The sequence below is a fragment of the Budorcas taxicolor genome, chromosome 2 (genome assembly GCF_023091745.1).
Source record: "Budorcas taxicolor isolate Tak-1 chromosome 2, Takin1.1, whole genome shotgun sequence".
Lineage (NCBI taxonomy): Eukaryota > Metazoa > Chordata > Mammalia > Artiodactyla > Bovidae > Budorcas > Budorcas taxicolor.
This window is the reverse complement of record NC_068911.1, coordinates 8,014,992-8,035,543: the sequence shown is the minus strand read 5'-3', so window position 1 is coordinate 8,035,543 and position 20,552 is coordinate 8,014,992. Positions and strand designations below refer to the sequence as shown.

Sequence of the window (20,552 nt, the reverse complement as noted above, 5' to 3'; positions counted from 1 at the left end):
TTTTGGGCTGTGATGCCCTACGGGACCTCCTCCTCCTCTAAGGGGCTCAGCCCTGCACCCACTTTCACAGGCTCCTGTGAGTATTGGGCTTCCCTGATAGCTCAGTTGGTAAAGAATCTGCCTGCAATGCAGGAGACCCCGGTTCGATTTCTGGGTCAGGAAGATCTGCTGGAAAAGGGATAGGCTACCCACTCCAGTATTCTTGGGCTTCCCTGGTGGCTCAACTGATAAAGAATCTGCCCGCAATGCCGGAGACCTGGGTTCAATCCCTGGGTTGGGGAGATCCCCTGAAGAAGGGAAAGGCTATCCACTCTAGTATTCTGGCCTGGAGAATTCCATGGACTGTATAGTCCCATGGGGTCACAAAGAGTTGGACACAACTGAGCGACTTTCACTTTCACTGTTGAAAGTCTTTAGAACAGTGCTTGGAGCTCAGTAAGTATTGGGCACTATTATGAGCTCTTCCTGCTGTGTCCCTGAAGTGACCAGAGCTCTCAAAACAGAGCGGCCCCGGTTCACACCATCCCACATAAAATGAGATCACCTTGTTCTGCTGCTGTGAAGAATTAATTCCAAATAGAAAACCCCCAAGAGGTAAACCAGGTGATCCACTGAGAAGAAAGGACTGCCCAGAAGTCTTGGGTCCATGGAGGATGAACAGGAGTGAGCCGGAGTGGGAAAGGGCTGGACCAGCTCCAGGGCCCTTGGGTCTTGGCCACGCTGCATGGCCATCGAGCAACAGAGGGGACCCGACCGGGAACCAGCCTGTTCAGCCCTCAAACCCAGTCAGTGGTGGAACGAGAGTCAGGATCTAAGTGTCCTGATTCCAAATACAGCATTCCTTAACTGTATTAATGATCTCATATTATCTTCCTGTTAAAACACTGGACCACACACAAAATGATTATACTCTGCATGGTAGGCTCATGTAATGCTTCTTGTAAATTACCTTTTCTGCAATTCACACTTTCAGGTTAAAGCCAAGAGCTGACAGCAGTCAATAACGGGCATTCAGGACTTCCCTGGTGGTTAAGACTCTGCGCTTCCACTGCAGGGGGCTCAGGGTTGATCCCTGGTTGAGGAACTGGGATCTGGAATGCCAAGTGGTACGGCCAAAACACAAATCAGTGCTCAGTGATTAACCCTGACCATTCCTATGCGCTGGGTTTTCCTGCTGGCTCAGATGGTAAAGAATCTGCCTGCAATGCAGGAAACCCAGGTTCAATCCTTATTGCTCGATGGCCATAGCCCCCTTGGAACAAAGCAAGAAAAACCCAAGACAACAGATCTCAGGGTCAGGGGGATTTGTCATCTGATTGTCTCTTTCTTGACTGACAAAAATCTCAAAACAGAAGGGGAAATTTTCCTGTGCTTTGGGTTATAAGAGTTCCCATAAGGTGACCAGCATTTTCAAGTAAATGCCAGATTTCAGCCTAACTGCTCTTCCCTGGGTATTAACCACACAAAACTCACTCCCAGCACACACAGTGACCTTCATGTGAGTATGTCACTTCAGAGCAATACTCTTTCTAGATATATTTTAGTTGTTGTTCTAACTAATAGAAGAGAAACAGCTTACAATTAACTAACCAAAAATTGACTTCTGAAAGCTAAAAGGAGACAGTTTTGCACAGTGGTTATGACGTGGTTCCCAGGAATCTGTCTGCCTGGGAGGCAGGTGGCTGATACTCTGTAAAGTGGCACTAAAGACAGCAGCCTTCTTGAGTGACTGTGATGCACTTAACATAATGCTTCGCTGTAATAAACATTAATAAATAACAGCTCATCACAATTTCAACCAAATTTTCAGGCTTTCCCATTTAGACATCATTCCTAACAGACTGCACATGACAAGGATGTTTATTGAGAAGAGGCTGTGAGCTCCTTTCTACACCCAGGCTATCTACACCTAGGTGGAGAATGTCATTCTCCACCCAACACGTACTTCGGTTGAGGCTGCTGACCAGAAAGACAAGCTATGGGCTGCTCCCAAAGCAGAGTTTCCAGAGAGAGTCCAGGGCAAATATTTCCACTACATGAACAGGAAAACCCATGCAAAGGGAGATAAATGACCATCTAGATGCATAGGGAAGGTATGTATTTTAATTTTAGTGAACCTATTCAAGTCTGCCCTAGAAACTAGGTCTATAGCTTATAGGCCTATAGGTCTACTTAATGCTTAAAGAGTCTTGAGGGGTTGGGGGAGGGAGGGAAATTCCCTGGCTGTTCAGTGGTTAAGACTCTGTGCTTCCACTGCAGGGGGCTTGGGTTTGACTCCTGGCCGAGGAACTCGGATCCCACATGCCACGTGGTGCAGCCAAAAAAAAAAGTACAGTTTGTTTATAGCTTTAAAATTCACTTGTGAACACAATTTCTTCTTTCAAAAGATTAGATTTTTATAACCTACCCTCAACAGGCCATTTATTGAGCTCTCACTATTTGCCAAGGTTCTTCTGGACCGCTTACAGCGTTTTGTCTGACTCATAATAATTCTGCGAGACTTGTCATCACTCCCATTTTTTGGATGAGAAAATGGAGGCTCGGAGGTTATACAATTCAGCATGGTCTCGACTAAACTTCCACGCCACATGCATCTAATTACAGCCTTTTCCTTCTGACGGTTATTAAACTCTCAGAGAATCTGTCTGTTGGGCTTAAAATAGCCCTTTGAAAACTGCTAGACAGATGAAGGAAGCTGTGCAGAGGCTCAGGAAGGAAAGGGAACGCCAGCCCTGCGACGTCGCAGGGAGGGAGTCGGGTCAGGCAGCTCCGAGGAGGCAAGCGTGGCCGGGGGGCTCTGCAGACGCCACCACGTGGCCCCCAGGTCAGGACTCCACGAGCAGTTCTGCTCGCACCCTGTGTCACCAACACAGGCCGAGTGAGTAACTCTTCATTGACTACCTAAGAATTCATTGTTCTGGGCCAAAGGCAGTCAAACAGAACAAGGCTTCCCTCCAACTCAAATGTTTACCAACCCAACTTTCTGATGTCCGGATGGAAAAGTTCCCCGGTCTTAGGAAGCAGAGGGACTGAATCTGGTGTCTCAAAGTCACTGAGTGATAGGAGCAAACAGAGGCCATCAGGCTGAAAGAAATAAATTACAGGGACCCCTCCCCCACAGCTAAACAGCCTGCTCAAAGTCAGCAAGAGTAACAGGGAGAGGTGCAAAGGGTCATTTTTCATTTTTTGAATTCATGAAACTGCCCTATTCCCTGAAGATCCTTCATCCATCCACACTCACTGCCATGTTGTCCTGAAATTATCCTGTGTGTCATTTGTTTATGTGGTCACTGCCTGCCTGCCCCCCACACAAGCTGGAACCTTCTCTCGGTGTCTGCCGTATCTCAGAACCTCGGATGGCCCCTGGCTCCCGGAAAGGGCTCAGAACTACTTGTAGGAGGAAGGAAAGAAAGAAGGGAGGAAACAGGAAGAAAAGTGTGTACTGAGCACTTACTTACTATATGTCCCTTACAACTGAATTCATTTCCACCTGCCCAGCAGCTGGAATACTGTCAGTTCCCTTTATAAGTATGGGATCTGGGTCCCTGACCATTTGGTGATCTTGGTCAAGGTCACTCGGCCTGAATACCCCAGTCACTGTTTACCGACTAGCCACTCCAGTCTGGCGTAGGACTGGCCATTTACTTTCCAGGAATCTCACATGTTCCGCACTGTGACGTCTTAAAGTAGGCGGGATATATTACTGCGTATGGAGGAACTGAGGATAAGTTTCTGCCTCAATGCTACTGAATGCTGGAGCAAGGACTAAACTTGATCCCGCTGTCCGAGCCTGAGCTGAACCTCTGCTCCAGAGTAGGCCTCCTCTGTGTCTTGGGAGGATGCTGCAGGGTCTCTCTGGAATGAGGGGGAATAATGTGGCCCAAAAGAAACTAGAAAATAACCTCTTGGGCTGATAAATGGGCTTCAAGAATTCAGTTGGTAACAGTTAAAAGTTCACTTTTAATGTTTAAACTTTTTCTAGTTAAAGTCTTCTTACAACTTAACGGTGGGTGATTCTAGAATGATTAAGCATCCAAGTTGATTATTTGGGCTTTATAATTGGGCCAAATATTGGAGTGGCCTTTTCCAAACCAGGTTGGCTACTGCCAAAACGAAATCCACAGGATCCTTTGATGTGGGGGAATTGCTTCAGAGGATGAGAGCAAACAAGCAAACAGACCACCTGTGCAGGGATTTCCCAGAGGCCACAAAGAAAGTCATTAAGAAAATCATAATTGAGATATAATTCACATACCACAAAGCTTACCCTTTTAAAGTGTACAATTCAGTGGTGTCTGGCACACTCACAAACTTGTGCAACCATCACTACTACCTAACTCCTGAGCCCTTTCATCACCCCGCCAAAAAACCCCATGAGCTCCAGCAGTGACCCCCATCCTCCGCACCACCCTCATCTACTTTCTGACTCTATGGGTTTGCCCACTGTGGACATTTCACACACACACCATCATTTGTGTCTGGTTTCTTTTACTGAGCAAAATGTTTCCAAGTTCATGCATGTGATAACATCTTATTCCTCTGCTGGATGACAGTCCATTCTATGGGGGTATCACACTTTGTTTATCAAGTCAGTTTTTGATGGACATAAGTGTTGCTTCTACTTTTTGACTATTTTGAATAACGCTGCTATCAACATTTTTTTGAGTGGACACAAAGTTTTTGCGTGGACGTTTTTTCAGTTCTTTTTGACGTATACTTAGGGGTGGAAATGATGGGTCATAGAGTAATTCTATGTTTAATATTTTGAGAAACTGCCAAAGAAAGGCATTTCTTGAAATTAAAAAAAAAATTCTGTACACATACACACACAATAAAATTGAAGTGTTAAATGAAAGTTTATCTGCCTGTTTGAGAAACGAATCTCGTAGCGCCCTGTAGCTGATGTTTTTTAATATTTTATTTCTGTTTTGTAAAAAAAAGATTACTAAATAAATGCTATAAATATGACCATTCAGCATCCACAGTACTCAAGGTGCACGGCTAAATATACACAAGGGATGGAAGCACAGCTCCGACCTGCAGGCCCGTCCTCTTCAGAAGTGGGAGCAAGCAATTGTACCACAGCTGCAGGCTCAGCAGAGCGGTGCATCTAGATTCCTAGACCCCGAGTATGAGCAGTCTGCGGGACACTGGGGGTGCCCATCTGCACCCCCCTGGTCTTCAAGCTTACAGGCCTCCTTCTCATCACTACCCTTCTTGAAAGGCCCATGTCCCTTGGTGTGCGTCTGGTCGGTCCTCCTCTTTAAAAGTCACAATATGTCAGATCAGTGCAGTGGGTCTTCAATGAACCCATTCCCGTGTCCAATGAGACACAAGGAAAACGTTCCAGTCTCCCATCTGTGCTGGCTTTTAATTCTCACAAGGATGGATGCAAACAACAAAAGCCAACACAGGCCTCCATGGTCAGTCCATTTGCCAAAAACAAGAGGAAAGCTAAGAATTCAGTCACTGCTCAACATGCAAGTGTGTCCACTTGTAGCAAAGAATGTCTGAATCCTGAGAGTTTAAAAATCGGGAGTCTTACGCGAACTCATTTAATCCTCGTGCCAATTCCCATGACGCAGCTGTAATGACGATCCTCACCTTGGGACCCCTGCAGGGCTACGTCGGGCAAAGGTGCCCCCCGGGTTCCTCACCGAGCCTGAGCCACGCTGTCTCGGGCAGCCTATGCAGGACGTGTCCATCTGAGTTGCAACTTTATTTTTAAGCGACTCTCTTTTTCCAGGCTGAGTCACTCCCTGCAGTGTCTATATAAAGGCCGTAGAGGCAGTGACTAAATGCATTTGGGCCCGGGCCACGACTATATATGACTGCCCCCTCCCTCCTCCAGCCTGCTGACTCCTCTCACAGGGAGCTCGAAAGGAGTCACAAAGTTTGCAGCGACTTCCCGTCACTTGTCCCCCTCACCTCCTCAGGTGGGGGCGTATGCTTTCACATCTCACTGAGAAGGAGTCCAATCGATGGAGAGGTGACCGAGGACTTTCCAAAAGCAGATGCCCTCGCCCCTCCCCTACTTGCCAGAGCTGGGGAGAAATCCACAAACCTAGTTCATTTCAGCCATTGGGCGAGATTTCTTCCAGAGTCGTATCTCAAGACGGCTCCTGATATCTCTATAACATTTTCCCAATAATGTAAAAAGAAAAAAAAAGAAAAATCAGGAAAACACTTTGGCTGGAGACAGAGAGGGCAACTTAAGATTCTGGCACTCAGGAAATGAACACTCATGAACAGGCGGTTATGTCAGCAGGAAAGAGAATGCTCCCTTCTTGAAGCTGGGCCTGCTGACCTGGGAGGTGGGGCTGTGGGCCTGTGGTGCTATGGCTGGCGTTGGGCCCAGGGTCACCTTCCCTGGTGGGGACAGCAAAGCATCCAGGGTGGTCAGTGTTGGTGATGATCCCAGGAAGGTATGCCCTGGTCAGGGTAGGGGACAATCTCTGTGCCTGACGACAGGAGAGATATGGTGATGAGAGAAAGGGGCCAGGTGCGTTTCGGCAGGAGCGATGTCAGCCTGGTGGACCAGGTGTCATGAGGATTAACGCTCAAGACAGCAAGAAATGTTCTGGCAAAATATATCAGGGTGGGAAAATGCCCAAGGAGAGCTCCTGAATTGCAGGTCAGTTTTAAACCTCACAGAAGAGATGTGACCCCTTATAACACAGATTAATACCAAAGTCTGACAGGTCTGGGGTAGGAGCTGGACACTCTGTCAGGACAAAACGAGGCCCAAAGATAGTTTTATGATAAAATTTTGGCATCTCGAGTCTGAGGCTTTCCTTTCTTCCTCCCCATAGAAGATAGTTCCTCTATTGTTGAGAAGAAGGCAACAGAACAAAGCCCATCTCTGTCCTCTGCCTAGAACCAAGCCTTCCACTGGAGACCCTTCTGATAGTCGAGCATCGCATTCAAATAGCCGCAGCCAGCGGGCTGGGATGGCACCCCCTGAAAATGTCCTGTGACTGGGCCCTGTGGGCCAGCACCACTCTGGATGCTCTGCCCATTGGCGAGGCAGCCTGGTGCAGCAGTTAAAAGCACTGACCTTGGGAGCCGGTGGCCTGGGTTCAAGCCCCAGCTCAGCGAGTAGCAGCTGTAAGATCCTTATCAAGACAAATGTTGGTCCCAGGAGCAAACTTAAAATTTAACCAAACGGGAAAATAAGAAAAAAGCAATTCCTAGGTAGAATCATGAAACCCTAGCAATGGTGCTCCATCTTGGTCCCCATCCACCATGGGAAGTAACTCAGTTTCCCGGAATAAGGAGCCAGCCTGGTATTCTAGATGGGTTCCAGTCAGGGCCTTCCACATCCCTGGTCATCTACCTGCCATTAGGTTTATCAACTCAGAGGCATCAAAGGTAATCCTGGCCTGCACCTCGGCTCTGATGGAAGCACCAAAAGAGCAAAGGGCATGGGGTTTGGCCTGCACTAAACTCACAGTCATAACAGCACGAAGCTTCAAGAACTCGGAGAAAGCCGTCTCCAGGCCAGCCATGCTCTTCACCAGTCTCAGGCAGGAAGAACATGTTACCAGCACAGAGGCACCTGTCCCTGCTGTCAGCCTGGGGGACCCTCATCAGTGGGAGTGGCCCAGTTCCTCCACCCACCTCTTGTTCTTCAGCACCCAGCCTAGAGGCCGGAGCACAGCGGCCTCTGCCCAGCAGCCGAAGCCTCAGCATTCATCTCTCCTGCGGCCCCCACCCCCGTCTTTTATCCTCCTGCCCCTAGCTTGGGCACAACTAGGAGGAACATGAAGAGGGGACACATACAGAGCGCCCAGCACAGTGGCTGAGACCACCGAGACAACCAACACCTGCCTTGCAGCCAAGCTCTGAGCCAGGGGCTCCCCAGTGAGTTTCAGGGGTCCAGGAGAACCTGTGCAAACATGTGCATTTCTCGGGGTGTCAGGGGGTGGCCCTTAACATTCACCGTTGCTTCGAAGGTTGAGAACCAAGTCTCAGAAAGCAGCCTTGTTCACCTACAGTAAGAATCACTGTGACACAGGCAGCTTGGAACTAACCCCCAGCGATCTCAGAGTGTTTCTGGGGGAAAGTCTGCATTTAGAAGATTCTAGACACCATCCTACACTTAAGGTGCCTTATCAGGATGGTGTACCTCCTTGGTGAGAATATAAGGAAGTTTCTAAGACTGGGGAGAGGATCTTATCCCCAGAGCAAAACCATCCGGCATGTGGAAGGTGCTGGAAAATATTTATAAAGTGATTAACTGTTATTACAAATCAACTTCTGGAACATTTTGGGTGAAAACTACCTTTATTTGTTGTGGGTTCTTTTTTAAGTTCTTGGAGCTGACTTTGAGGAGCAGAAATCAACTGCATCTCATGTGTTTGGTAATATGCGCTCCAAATTAATGCTCACAACAAACACGAACCGAATTGTTGGTGCTGGGCCTGTGTGGAGCTCTACACACACATATTACACGCCAAACACACACAATATATGCCACACACATACTAGGTACCACACACACACACACAACACACACACACCCCTGTGAGCTGGGCCCTGCCATTACACCTTTTATAGATGATGCAACTGAGATTTTTGGGAGGTTAAGTCATTTGCCCAATGACACCAGCCAGTGAGTCACCTGCACTGATAAATATAGAAAGTGATCCAACCTAGAAATACCCTCAGTCTTGGATGTTCAGTTATCAATCATTAACTCAACAGGGAGTGGATGTTTAGTCACAAAATTCAAATTTAAAACGTTTTTCTTCGAAGGGAACTCTTTTTTTGATTCAAAGAAAGGCATGAAACTTAATATGCAGAACAATGGCATTTCCTTCAGATTAACTACAATTTTGAGTTTAAAAAGACAGAAGCAATAATATCAATTGACTAGCAGTGTATTCATCTAATGACATAAAACTGAAACTGAAAGAACTTCATTCTCAACAAAAAAATCTTCAGGACTCTGCCCTCCACGGTGCCTTCGTGCTCCTGGCTTGTCCCACGGGCCCCTCACCTCCACCCTAACCCCATCCTGGGTCCTGGGCTTTCCCAGTTGCCCGTGGGCAGCACCAGTCCAGGAAAGCACAAACTCCCTGCCAGGGGATAACCTCATCCACTTGACTCTCTATTGGAGCTTGCGTCTGCCTGTTAGATCCACCAGACACTCAAGGACCCTGGGAGGACAGTTTCTGCTTTCCCGAAACAAAGAGGAACATCAAGGTTTTCACCAAGAATCAATCCACTTGGTGAAAGTCCGGCAAGATCACTGGCCCTGGCTCTGCCCCGCTGGCTGGTCCTCCCTTGGCTGACTGTGTGAGGCGTGAGGATGCTGGTCTGTGTCCAAACCCACAGATGCCCTCCCTACCAACAAGCCAACTTTTTTTTAAAACCCTGAGAGTAAAGTTCTAAGCAACCTTCATCTTCACACATCCAATTTCTAGAAGTGTTCCCTCAACAGTAAGTGTTAATCTGTCCTCCGTTGTTGAATAATCGGAAGAAATAACTGATGTCAGAGACAAGTCGGGCTCCTCTGCACTGAAGCCCCAGACAAAGTGACAACCCACTGTCTGATCTGGGTCCTAGGCCCCGCACTCATCAGAGCCCTCCATGCGCCTCCACACCCCTCACACCACAGAACCCCCAAGAATCCCCCTCTGTACTCCTCGCCAAAGTTACCCAGTCCCACCCTCCACTGACGCCTTAAGAGGTTTCCAAACCTACAGAAGATTCTGCACGCCTATCTTTCACGTGTCTTGGAAATCTGCGCTACGGTGAGGCCTCCTTATCATAGCGGGAGGAGCCCAAGTGAGCACCAGCCCCAACCTCCTGGCAGAGCCGGGGACATGCAGGACGGCAGCGTCCCTCCATTCTAGGAGGTGTTCTGCAGCCCCCTCTTTGCGGAAGACACTGTCTAAAACCATGCCCTGACATAACTTGCAAAGATGTTCCCCAACTTATATCCTACAGCCCAATAAAAACAAAAAACAAATTAAAAAAGAAAAGATCAAGAATATACAAACAAAACATGCCCTGGAAAGCTATGCCCCAGAGGGCCTTTCCCCATCAGGCTGCTCCACCCCTAGCCTCTCCTATTTACTGGGATTAGGGGAAAAAACACAAAGTTTGAGGCCAGTTACTGGCGTGGGATTTAACCCAAGCCTAGGGAGCCAGCGGCCAGTCCCCGCAGGATGAGGCCTGTTTATATGCCAGTGGAGGGACGGGGCCCATTCAGCCCAGTCAACATTTATTAAGCGAGTGCTGGGCCCAAAGTGGCAGGAGGGGGACACGCCCTTCCTCAGCGGGTACCACCTTCAGCTGGCGGAGCACTGAGACTTGAGAGCAACACCCAGGAATCCAGTTCTCTTCAAGGCACTTCATCATAGGATGGATGATATCTACCTCCTGGTGGCTGAGGCCTCGGAAGCATGACCTTGCCCTTCTCTTTTAGGTTTCCGATGACCACCCTGGATATATGGTCACCAAGGGAACAGCAGTGAGAACACAGGACAGTGGGGACAGCTAGTTGCTTGATCAAGGCCGAACGTGGCTGGAGAGACATACCTGACCGGGGTGGGTCTAGGGAAACAAAGTCAAAGAGCAGAGCATGAGGAACCCCACAGTGAGACCTTCCAGGAAGGTCTGCTCTGAGCAGCCTGAGAGGAGGAAGGTGGCTGGTCGCTCAACGGCCTTCTCCCCTCTTGCCTTTACTGTCACAATGAGGTGGGACGTGGAGACCACCAGTCCCTTCTCCCCCTTCCCACCCGGCACTCCCCAGCAGCACAGAGGGCGGCAACCTCCCAGGCCTGAGTTACTGACCCACGTGTCTGCTCAGTAACAACACTGAAGACACACACCTCAGGGCAGGGACCGGCGGCGGGGGTAGACAGGACAAGCAGTGGGTCTAAAACGTAAAATCCTTGGGTGGTCCTGCCATTCCTCCCTTGTTTCTTGCCACTGGACTATCAAGATTTTTTTCTCCTGAAATATCTGTTCTGAAAATCGAGGGTTAATTATTTGTTTCCCCAAATGATTCATGGTAACACTCCATTAGATGGCAAGCTCCTTTGAAACACTTAAAATGAATCCACTTAAAAAAAAAAAAAAAAGTCAAGTCACACATCATTTTTTGGGACTATTATGAAAGAAAGTTAGACTATCCCTCCCAGAAATCATCCTTTCCTCCAGGCCTGTTCCTTTGTCCTCCCTGGAAGAATCTGGGGAGGCCTGGGAGCCAGGGCTGGAGCTCTGAGCACCTGCCATGGGGGGTGCAGGAGGCTGGGTGCAAGCCCCCAGCACAAGAACCACTGTGGGCTCATTTGGCAGAAGCTCCCAGAAAGCCATCACCGTGTCTGCCAGACGGTCTGTAAAACTCTCCTGTATTTTTTTTTTTTTTTGTCTTCTGAGTCCTTTGATAAAGACTCAGGGAATGAGGGACCAAGAAAACAGGGCAGGAAAAGGCTGCCCGAGCCACTCTAAACACTGTCCTCTGAACACATACTTCCCCAAAATAAGAGGAGCGCAACAAGAGCACAGTCCCTTCTCCCCCTTCCCCCAAGGAAGGGGGGAAACACAGAGGGTCCTGAAAGGCCCGACCAGGCTGAATGTTTTGCAAGAAGCATCATCGGCATATTGCATCCTCAGACGCATGAAGCCTTCATGCGCCCCTCCAGGGCCCTGCCTACAAATGTGCACACAGAGGGGCTGGGGGTCTGACCTGGCCACCCAGCTGGTTCAGCATCTGCATCAAGAGTCAGCTAGGGTTTAATCCAGTCCCCAGCCTGCACAAGGGCTCACCACTAGGGCTGAGGAAGGCCGAAAGGAAGCAGCAGACAGCTGGTGTTCTGAACGCACCCTAGGACAAGAAGACCCTACCCTCCTTCAGAGAGCCCAAGCCCAGCACAGAGGCGCCGCTCACCTCTGGAGTGTTCTTCTTGAACTCACGGCTCTGCTCGATGAGCCGCTTTCTTGACTGCTCACTTTCATCTTGCCGGTTTGCCAATACTGTTGCGGTGGCATCGAGTTCCCTCTGTTGAGAGAAACAAAAGGGAAGACCAGATTGTAATTACACTCTGAAGAGAAGAGAGTGTATTTGCACATGACCAGGACACCGGAGGAGAGCCTGTGGTGCCAAGGATCACTGCCTTGTGGCCCAGGAGGGACTGGGGACCAGTGGAAAGAGGCCTGGGCTCCCATCCGGCCCCACCACCCCGTCCATGCCCCAAACCTGCTTAACTTGCCGTGCTGTGTACCCACACACACCTCACAAGCGGTGGCTTCTACAACACAACGTGCAGATGCATACTGCTTTGCTAAAACCAGTCAGGCCAGTGCCCAAACGCCATCCCTCCCCAGTGTCGCTCGCTTCTGCTCCTAACAAGCACCTCTTCCTGCCACATCCCCGGGTCCCAGTCCTGCTGCTCGACTCGGGGCACCTTTCTGACTCTCCTTCAACAGTCTGGGCCTGGAGTCGTCTACAGCCACATCTGATTTGCTTTTGTTTAACAAATACTTAGTGGGTTAACTATAGGCATGTTTCAGGACCTGTTAGTTGTTCTCAGTGCAGTTCAGTCGCTCAGTCGTGTCCGACTCTTTGTGACTCCATGAACTGCAGCACGCCAGGCCTCCCTGTCCATCACCAACTCCCAGAGTCCACCCAAACCCTAGTCCATTGAGTCAGTGATGCCATCCAACCATCTCATCCTCTGTCGTCCGCTTCTCCTCCTGCCCTCAATCCTTCCCAGCATCAGAGTCTTTTCAAATGAGTCAGCTCTTCGCATCAGGTGGCCAAAGGACTGGAGTTTCAGCTTCAACATCAGTCCCTCCAATGAACACCCAGGACTGATCTCCTTTAAGATGGACTGGTTGGATCTCCTTGCAGTCCAAGGGACTCTCAAGAGTCTTCTCCAACACCACAGTTCAAAAGCATCAATTCTCTGGTGCTCAGCTTTCTTGATAGTCAAACTCTCATATCCATACATGACTCTGGAAAAACCACAGCTTGACTAGACGGATCTTTGTTGGCAAAGTAATGTCTCTGCTTTCTAATATGCTGTCCAGGTCGGTCATAACCTTCCTTCTAAGGAGCAAGCGTCTTTTAATTTCATGGCTGCAATCATTGAGTCATTCTCAAGAGGGACCTTAAGAGGCGAGCCCCAAGAATAACGACTTCCAGCATTGTATCAACTTGGGAAGTGAAGCACCTGGAAACAGTGTTGCCCCCCAACTCTTTAACTGGCCCCTGGGACTCTTGAGAACCACCCGGAGTGGGTCCCCCATGAGAAGACTTCTGTCACACACCACAAACTGACACTCAGAGCATCAGAGAGCCCGTGTCCTGGCCTCAGGAGCTCTGAGACGAGCTGCCAAGAGGCTGTGTGTCAAACAAGCCTGCGGCAGATGGGCCCAGGGTGGTGTCCCAGGCGGACAGCAGGAGTGAGAGGACACAATCCGGAAGCCACGGAGAGGCGCATTTTCGTGCTGGATGGCTTCGGCTGCTAAAGACACACATCTTGCTTGGGATCAAGCGGCGGCTCCAAGTGGCTTCTCCATGGTCTGGCCCGTCACCCCAAGGCCCAGCAGGGCTACGAATGGTGAGGAGAAACCAAGCCGAAGAGCCATCCACAGACACCCAGGAAGCCAAGAGCCTTCCTCCCCCGCCTGCCGCCCACCCGGCTTCCTTTTTGGCGGAAGTAACCGAAGGCGTCTGTGAGCCCCTGCTGCTGAGCACTTCATTCGTTCCGCTGCGGGGTGGGCCGCTGCCAGACAGGGTGGCAGAGTGCTGGAACAAACATCTAGGGTGCTGTCAACTTGGAAATGGCAGGCAGTTTTTAAAGTGGGGGTGCGGTACGAAGAGATGGGGGAGGTACCACCACACCACTCTCTTTCTCCCGCCTTCCTTCCCTGCTTCTGGCATCGCAGCAGATCTTGGGCAAGCAAGTCCAAAAGAATAACGTGGGCTCGATTTCAAGAACAGATGTCAAAGCTACTGCAGAAAAGAGGGAAACACTGCACATTTTGATAGACCACATTTGAAACACATCCCAGTCAAGTGAAGGCAAGGGAAGAAAAGAGCAACCAACACCAATGTGGCAGCGTGGGGATGGAGACAGAGGAGAGAGCAGTCGCAGATAAGCAGAAGGCTTCTCAAAAATATAAACAATCTGGTAAGGAGGAGGACTAAGACATCTATATTTAAGCAGCAGCAGCAGAAGTTATAAAAGGAGATTTCAAGAAAGGGGGAGGAAAAGAAAGGCCAATATTGAAATATGACAAAAAAAGTAAAGTTGATGTTTGGTTCCAATCACACACAGATGCAGAAAACTGAAGAGAAAAACAAAGCGCCTTCAGTGGAGACCCTGCTTCCTGGGAGGGGGCTGTCATCTAGGCGGAGGACGTCTGGTGATTTCTGCTACCAGGTGCTGGATGCTGGGGGCTCACTGGTGACTATGAGATCCCAGACCCAACCCTGCCTTCCCATCTTCTACTGTGCATCTTCCCCTGCGTACAGTAGAACAACACATGGTCTGGGGGTCCCTCTGGGCCCCTCGGCCCCCCATGTGCCCCTCAGGAAGGCTGAGCCTGGCAACAGCCACTCGATGGAAGGCAGACTAACCCACCCCTATCATGGGATGGCAAGGCCAGGGCACCTGGGGTGAACTGCTGCTGGCAGGCGCGATGCTCGGGGGAGGGGGGCCCACACCCCTTCCCCACACGTGCAGACACAAGCAGGCCCATGTGAAAAACCAACCAGGCTCTTTCAAATTGCACCCGGTGTGGCCACCTGCCACCACAGAAACAGACTGGCACAGCAAGGAGGAGGGCCCGAGCCTCCAGTGCTGCGGGGCTTGGCAGCTCAGGTTCAAGGCTCTCGACTCCTGAGTCCCCCGGAGGACATCAAGGCTTTGTAAGAAGGCTCTGGGGACAACACAAAAGCAGGAGATGGCTAGTCAATCTAACCCAAATACTGTTTTATTATCTGCACAAACAATGTTGCATTATCAAGGGAATTTAATGTTTCGGGGAGGTGGCAGTGGAGGCCTGAAATACAGAACCCTCAGCTCCTGAGTCGCTGGTCACATGTCACAAGGAGCATAGAGAGTCTCCACATCTGAAAGGTATTAAAAATTCACAAAGAACAACAACAACAAAAATTCCTACCTGTACTACATGAGGTGGAGTGATATTTGAGATATACTGAAGCAGGAATTTCCCTGGTGGTACAGTGGTCAAGAATCCGCTTTGCAATGCAGGGGACAAGGGTTCAGTCCCTGGTCAGGGGTCTAAGATCCCATGTGCTACAGAGCAACTACTGAGCCTGCATGCTCTGGAATATGTGCCACAGCTAGAGAGTGTGTGAGCCACAGCTAGAGAGTCTGTGTGCCACAGTCAGACAATCTGCAAGCCATGCTAGAGGGCCTGCGTGCCACAGCTAGAGGGTCTCTGAGTCACAACAAAAGATTCCACATGACACAGCTAAGACCTGATGCAGCCTATCCCCCCAAAAAATAAATAAATTGAAGCAAAAAAAAAAAAACCCAAAGTGCAAAACAGTACCACACTGTTTAAAAGAATACGTACACACACGGTTGCATACGCTTCAACTGTCTCTAAAAAGATAAACCTGAAACTGTGCTTGGCTCTGAGAGGCCAAGGAAAGGAGGTGACCTGCTCTTCATGTATCTTTCGGCTATTTTGCCACATGCATAAATTACCTGATTGGAAAAACTGCAATACATATTAATTTTATATATATATATATTTCAAAACTGCTAATGTGAAAAAATGCACACGTAATTACAGAAACATATTTTACATGCTGTGTCCCATACATGAGTGTGCATGGTCTCTGCGTCCACCTGCCCGGGGCAGAGCCCTGGAATAGATGACCCCCTGACTCACTGGTGATTCAAAAAGTGAGACAAGCACGTCCTTTGTCAAAACAACAGCTGTTTCTTACACAACGTGCTGCACATGGGCCAATCTTGGGGCTTGTGAACGAGGAGGAGGTGGCTGGTCGCCTAAAACACCACACTCAGTCAAGTCCCAACCTTCCCACGGGAGGGCAGAGGAGGGCATCCCCTCTGAACTACTCAGAACTTTTCTGTGGAAACAACTGCAGACCCAAGTCCCAGGTGATGGAAGTGGGCAGCAAACCCACAGACTCTGATCAGCGGTATTTCCAACTAAGCTGAAAGAGCTTGTCAGTTCAGTTCAGGCGCTCAGTCGTGTCCGACTCTTTGCGACCCCATGATTCGCAGCACGCCAGGCCTGCCTGTCCATCACCATCTCCCAGAGTTCACTCAGACTCACGTCCATCGAGTCAGTGATGCCATCCAGCCATCTCATCCTCGGTCATCCCCTTCTTCTCCTGCCCCCAATCTCTCCCAGCATCAGAGTCTTTTCCAATGAGCCAACTCTTCGCATGAGGTGGCCAAAGTACTGGAGCTTCAGCTTCAGCATCAGTCCTTCCAAAGAAATCCCAGGGTTGATCTCCTTCAGAATGGACTGGTTGGATCTCCTTGCAGTCCAAGGGACCCTCAAGAGTCTTCTCCAACACCACAGTTCAAACGCATCAATTCTTCAGTGCTCAGCCTTCTTCACAGTCCAACTCTCACGTCCATACATGACCACAGGAAAAACCACAGCCTTGATTAGACGGACCTTAGTCGGCAAAGTAATGTCTCTGCTTTTGAATATGCTATCTAGGTTGGTCATAACTTTTCTTCCAAGGAGTAAGCGTCTTTTAATTTCATGGCTGCAGTCACCATCTGCAGTGATTTTGGAGCCCAAAAAAATAAAGTCTGACACTGTTTCCACTGTTTCCCCATCTATTTCCCATGAAGTGATGGGACCGGATGCCATGATCTTCGTTTTCTGAATGTTGAGCTTTAAGCCAACTTTTTCGCTCTCCTCTTTCACTTTCATCAGGAGGCTTTTTAGCTCCTCTTCACTTTCTGCCATAAGGGTGGTGTCATCTGCATATCTGAGGTTATTGATATTTCTCCCGGCAATCTTGATTCCAGCTTGTGCTTCTTCCAGTCCAGCATTTCTCACGATGTACTCTGCATATAAGTTAAATAAGCAGGGTGACAATATACAGCCTTGACGTACTCCTTTTCCTATTTGGAACCAATCTGTTGTTCCATGTCCAGTTCTCACTGTTGCTTCCTGACCTGCATACAGATTTCTCAAGGGGCAGATGAGGTGGTCTGGTATTCCCATCTCTTTCAGAATTTTCCACAGTTTATTGTGATCCACACAGTCAAAGGCTTTGGCATAGTAAATAAAGCAGAAATAGATGTTTTTCTGGAACTCTCTTGCTTTTTCCATGATCCAGCGGATGTTGGCAATTTGATCTCTGGTTCCTCTGCCTTTTCTAAAATCAGCTTGAACATCAGGGAGTTCACGGTTCACATATTGCTGAAGTCTGGTTTGCAGAATTGTGAGCATTACTTTACTAGCATGTGAGATGAGTGCAATTGTGCGGTAAGAGCTTGACGGTACTGATAAAGCATCTTGCAAGGATGGCACCTGGATGCAGAAACTCTGGAGTTTTCTTTCAAAGTCGCTGTGGGATGACCAATGTCAGGAGGCCTCAAGGTCCAGGGAAAGACCCCTGGCTTTGGACACTTCACCCAGGAAACTGGGGACCTGGCCCTAGAGCTATGGAAGCTGCAATCCTGTTTTCCTCACAGACTCTGACTACTGGGATGTTTTTTTCTCCATTTCTAACAGATCCTCAAAGGGCAGAGCTCTCAACACTGGAAGTTTCTCTCTTCCGGAACTCCAGCCTCTTAGCCAAGGATTAAAGACACACACACAAATAAGAAGTGACCATGTAATTTAAAAGAAACTGAGGGACCTTCCCTGGTGGCCCAGTGGTTAAGGCTCTGCCCTTGCACTGCAGTTTTAATCCCTGGTCAGGGAAGTTCCGCATGGAAGTTTCTCCCTAAGAAAACACATGTCTTAGTGTCAATGATTTCAGTTTGGAACTGCTCTCCTTCAAAGTGAATGTGTCAGTTGTCTGTCTGTTTTAAACGTGGGGGGGTACCTGCAATGCTGCCACCACTTTTGTGAGATTCTCTCTCTGTGAAGCCCCCAGGCCAGGCCTGCCAGCGCTCTGAGTAGAGGCACACAGGCCCCCTTTTCCCCCAGCCCCCGCCCCGGGGTTGGTGGGGAAAACACGCCGGCCCAGCTCAGAGTAAAGTATCGTCTTTTCACTGTTGCTAACTTTGGTTCATCTGATGCTTTTTTCCAAGCTTATCTGTCAACTAATCAACAGCAAATCCTATATAAGAATTTAAAGTGGCTTTACTAGAGAAAATGAGAGCACTTGTGCAAAAGGGGAGGGCCAGCCATGGTTTCTGCACCAAGTAGTCCTCTGAGCATTTTCCATTTTGTTTCTTGCAATGGAATCACAGGACAAGTGGAAGCCACTCTGGGTAGAAAGGGGTGAAGGCCCCAAGCCCACCAACCTGCCTTCTTCTGTTACCCGCTCCCTGGCCTCCTACAGGGGACACCTGAAGACTCTTCAGGGAACCCTGGCTTTGCTTCTAGGCTCCACCCCTGCTGTCACCTGTGTGGTTTTGTCAAATGATGTGCCCTTCCTGGAGATCACTAAAGGAATGCACCTCCACCTCGAGGCATGGTGAGTACTCCATCAAGGGGGTTCTTGGTTCTCTCAGAACCACGTACTTGACCTCAGGCCATTATGCACTGTGCCACCACCATCCCCGACTAGGCTGGGGGCTCCAGGGTGCCCACAGTCCAGGGGAGGAGACAAGGCTGGCATGGAAGAGCAACAAGACAGATGGGACTAGGCTGGCAGAACAAAAACAGAAACATTAGATAAGGCAAGACACACTGCCAGCAAGAAAGGGCTCCACGTTTTCATGAAAGATGCCCATTTCGGCTGAGGCTTGTGGATGGGATGGCCTGAGTTCCCATTACCCTCCATCTCCTCCTCCTCTGGGCTCACTGAGTCTCTAGCACAACCCATGGTTGTGACTAGTGCTGACAGAGACCATGAACGGGGACTCGGAAGAAGCAGGAGCCAGGTCAGGTCCCCCTGGAGAGGTTGGCTTTGGCACGCAAGTGGTGAAAGGGCTACTGAGAGGGGGCTGGTGCCAGAGTGGACACACTGTGTTCAATCAGAAGTCACAGGCAGCGACCAGGACATGATCCACTGTAAGTGGGAACACACACACAAAATGTGCTTATATACAAGATCCCCATGTGGTTCCTTATTCTGGAGAGGAAAGTGAACAGGTGGGGGCCCCAGGGGGTTGGAGAGGTCCCTTCACCAACTACCCTTTTGTACTTGGCGGATTTTGAACATGTAAACGTAAGGACTACTCCTAAAAAGTAAACATTTATCTTTTAAAATCTCATTTTTCCCCCCATAATGAGACATGAGCTTCAAAGGACTGATAAGGGCCTATGAATGCCTCATTCCCGGCAGAGCCCTCCACGTGGTCCCGCAGGAAATGCTTTTTGTTCTGTTCATGGGTATGTGCACGGAGGACGGTCTCTGTTTCAAGGAGAAACTTGCAGAACTCCCTAGAGAAAAGCTCATGTTTTCCACTTATTTCATAAGCCTAGCTAGAGGACCAAGTCTGACCCCATATTTCCCAAGTGTTTCTTCTGACACCTAACTCTACCCATCACTTTCCCACTCACCCTCTTGGATTCACCGCTGGGCGATACCAAGATCTGAATTTTGGCTGCAGGACTGTGTCTCGTGCTTGAGACTGAGGACGGGCAATGAGCATCCCCACCCAGGAAGCCCCCCTGGGAAAGAACAGCAACTCTGTACTCTCTGCAAAATTAGATGGACCTGCATGCGGCCCAGGAGGGTCTCGACAGAAGGCAGGCAGTGCAGGAAAGGGGGACAGGGGAGAGAAGCAGAGCCACGAGAGGCAGGACAGCAGGAGGCACCAGCGTGTGAACACGGAGCTTCGAGGAGGGTCTTTGAATGGGAGACCAAAGTGCCTGGTCCCTTCATGGATGTTAATCAGCACACAACTGTAAGGTGATCAGCACACACACATCCACACCCCCACACACACACCCCCTGCAGAAAAGGGGACACGTCATGCCCTGCATAAGCCTTCAGGGGCTTCCCAGGGGGCCTGGATGAGACCACCAGAGCCCTGTCCTGTAGGCCGGCCTTCCTCCTGCAGCCGACAGGGTGGGGCCCCTCCTTCCCCTCGGGCCCTCAGCACAGGTTGTTCCCTCTTTTAGGAGGCCCTTCCCTTCTCGCTCCCAGAACATGTCGGAGCTCAAATGCCACTTCCCTGCCCCTCATGCTCTTCGCCCCTCTGGAAGGTGTGCACGTAGCCCCCTGACCGGTGCCTCCTGGCAGCAACCCTCATTTGTGAGTCTGTGTTTCCCTGGGTGCTAGCTTAACACTGCGTGCTCCACAAGTTATGAGCTCTGGGAAGGACTGAGATTGCTTCGCCTGGTGCTGGGGCACCTCATGGTCGGCCCTCCAGAACTGTGGGCTCTGCACCCAGGGATTCAATTCAGCAGCAATTGAAAATATTCGGGGGGGGGGGGAGGGGGCG

General features: G+C 49.7%; 1 protein-coding gene across 1 annotated transcript in view; it reads right to left on the bottom strand.

The window, feature by feature from the left end:
* CUX1 (cut like homeobox 1) overlaps positions 1–20,552 on the bottom strand; it is a 324,659-nt gene that overhangs the window by 236,927 nt on the left and 67,180 nt on the right. The window contains exon 2 of the mRNA XM_052662088.1: positions 11,903–12,013. Coding sequence (XP_052518048.1) covers positions 11,903–12,013 — 111 coding nt within the window. The remainder of the gene's footprint in view (positions 1–11,902; positions 12,014–20,552) is intronic.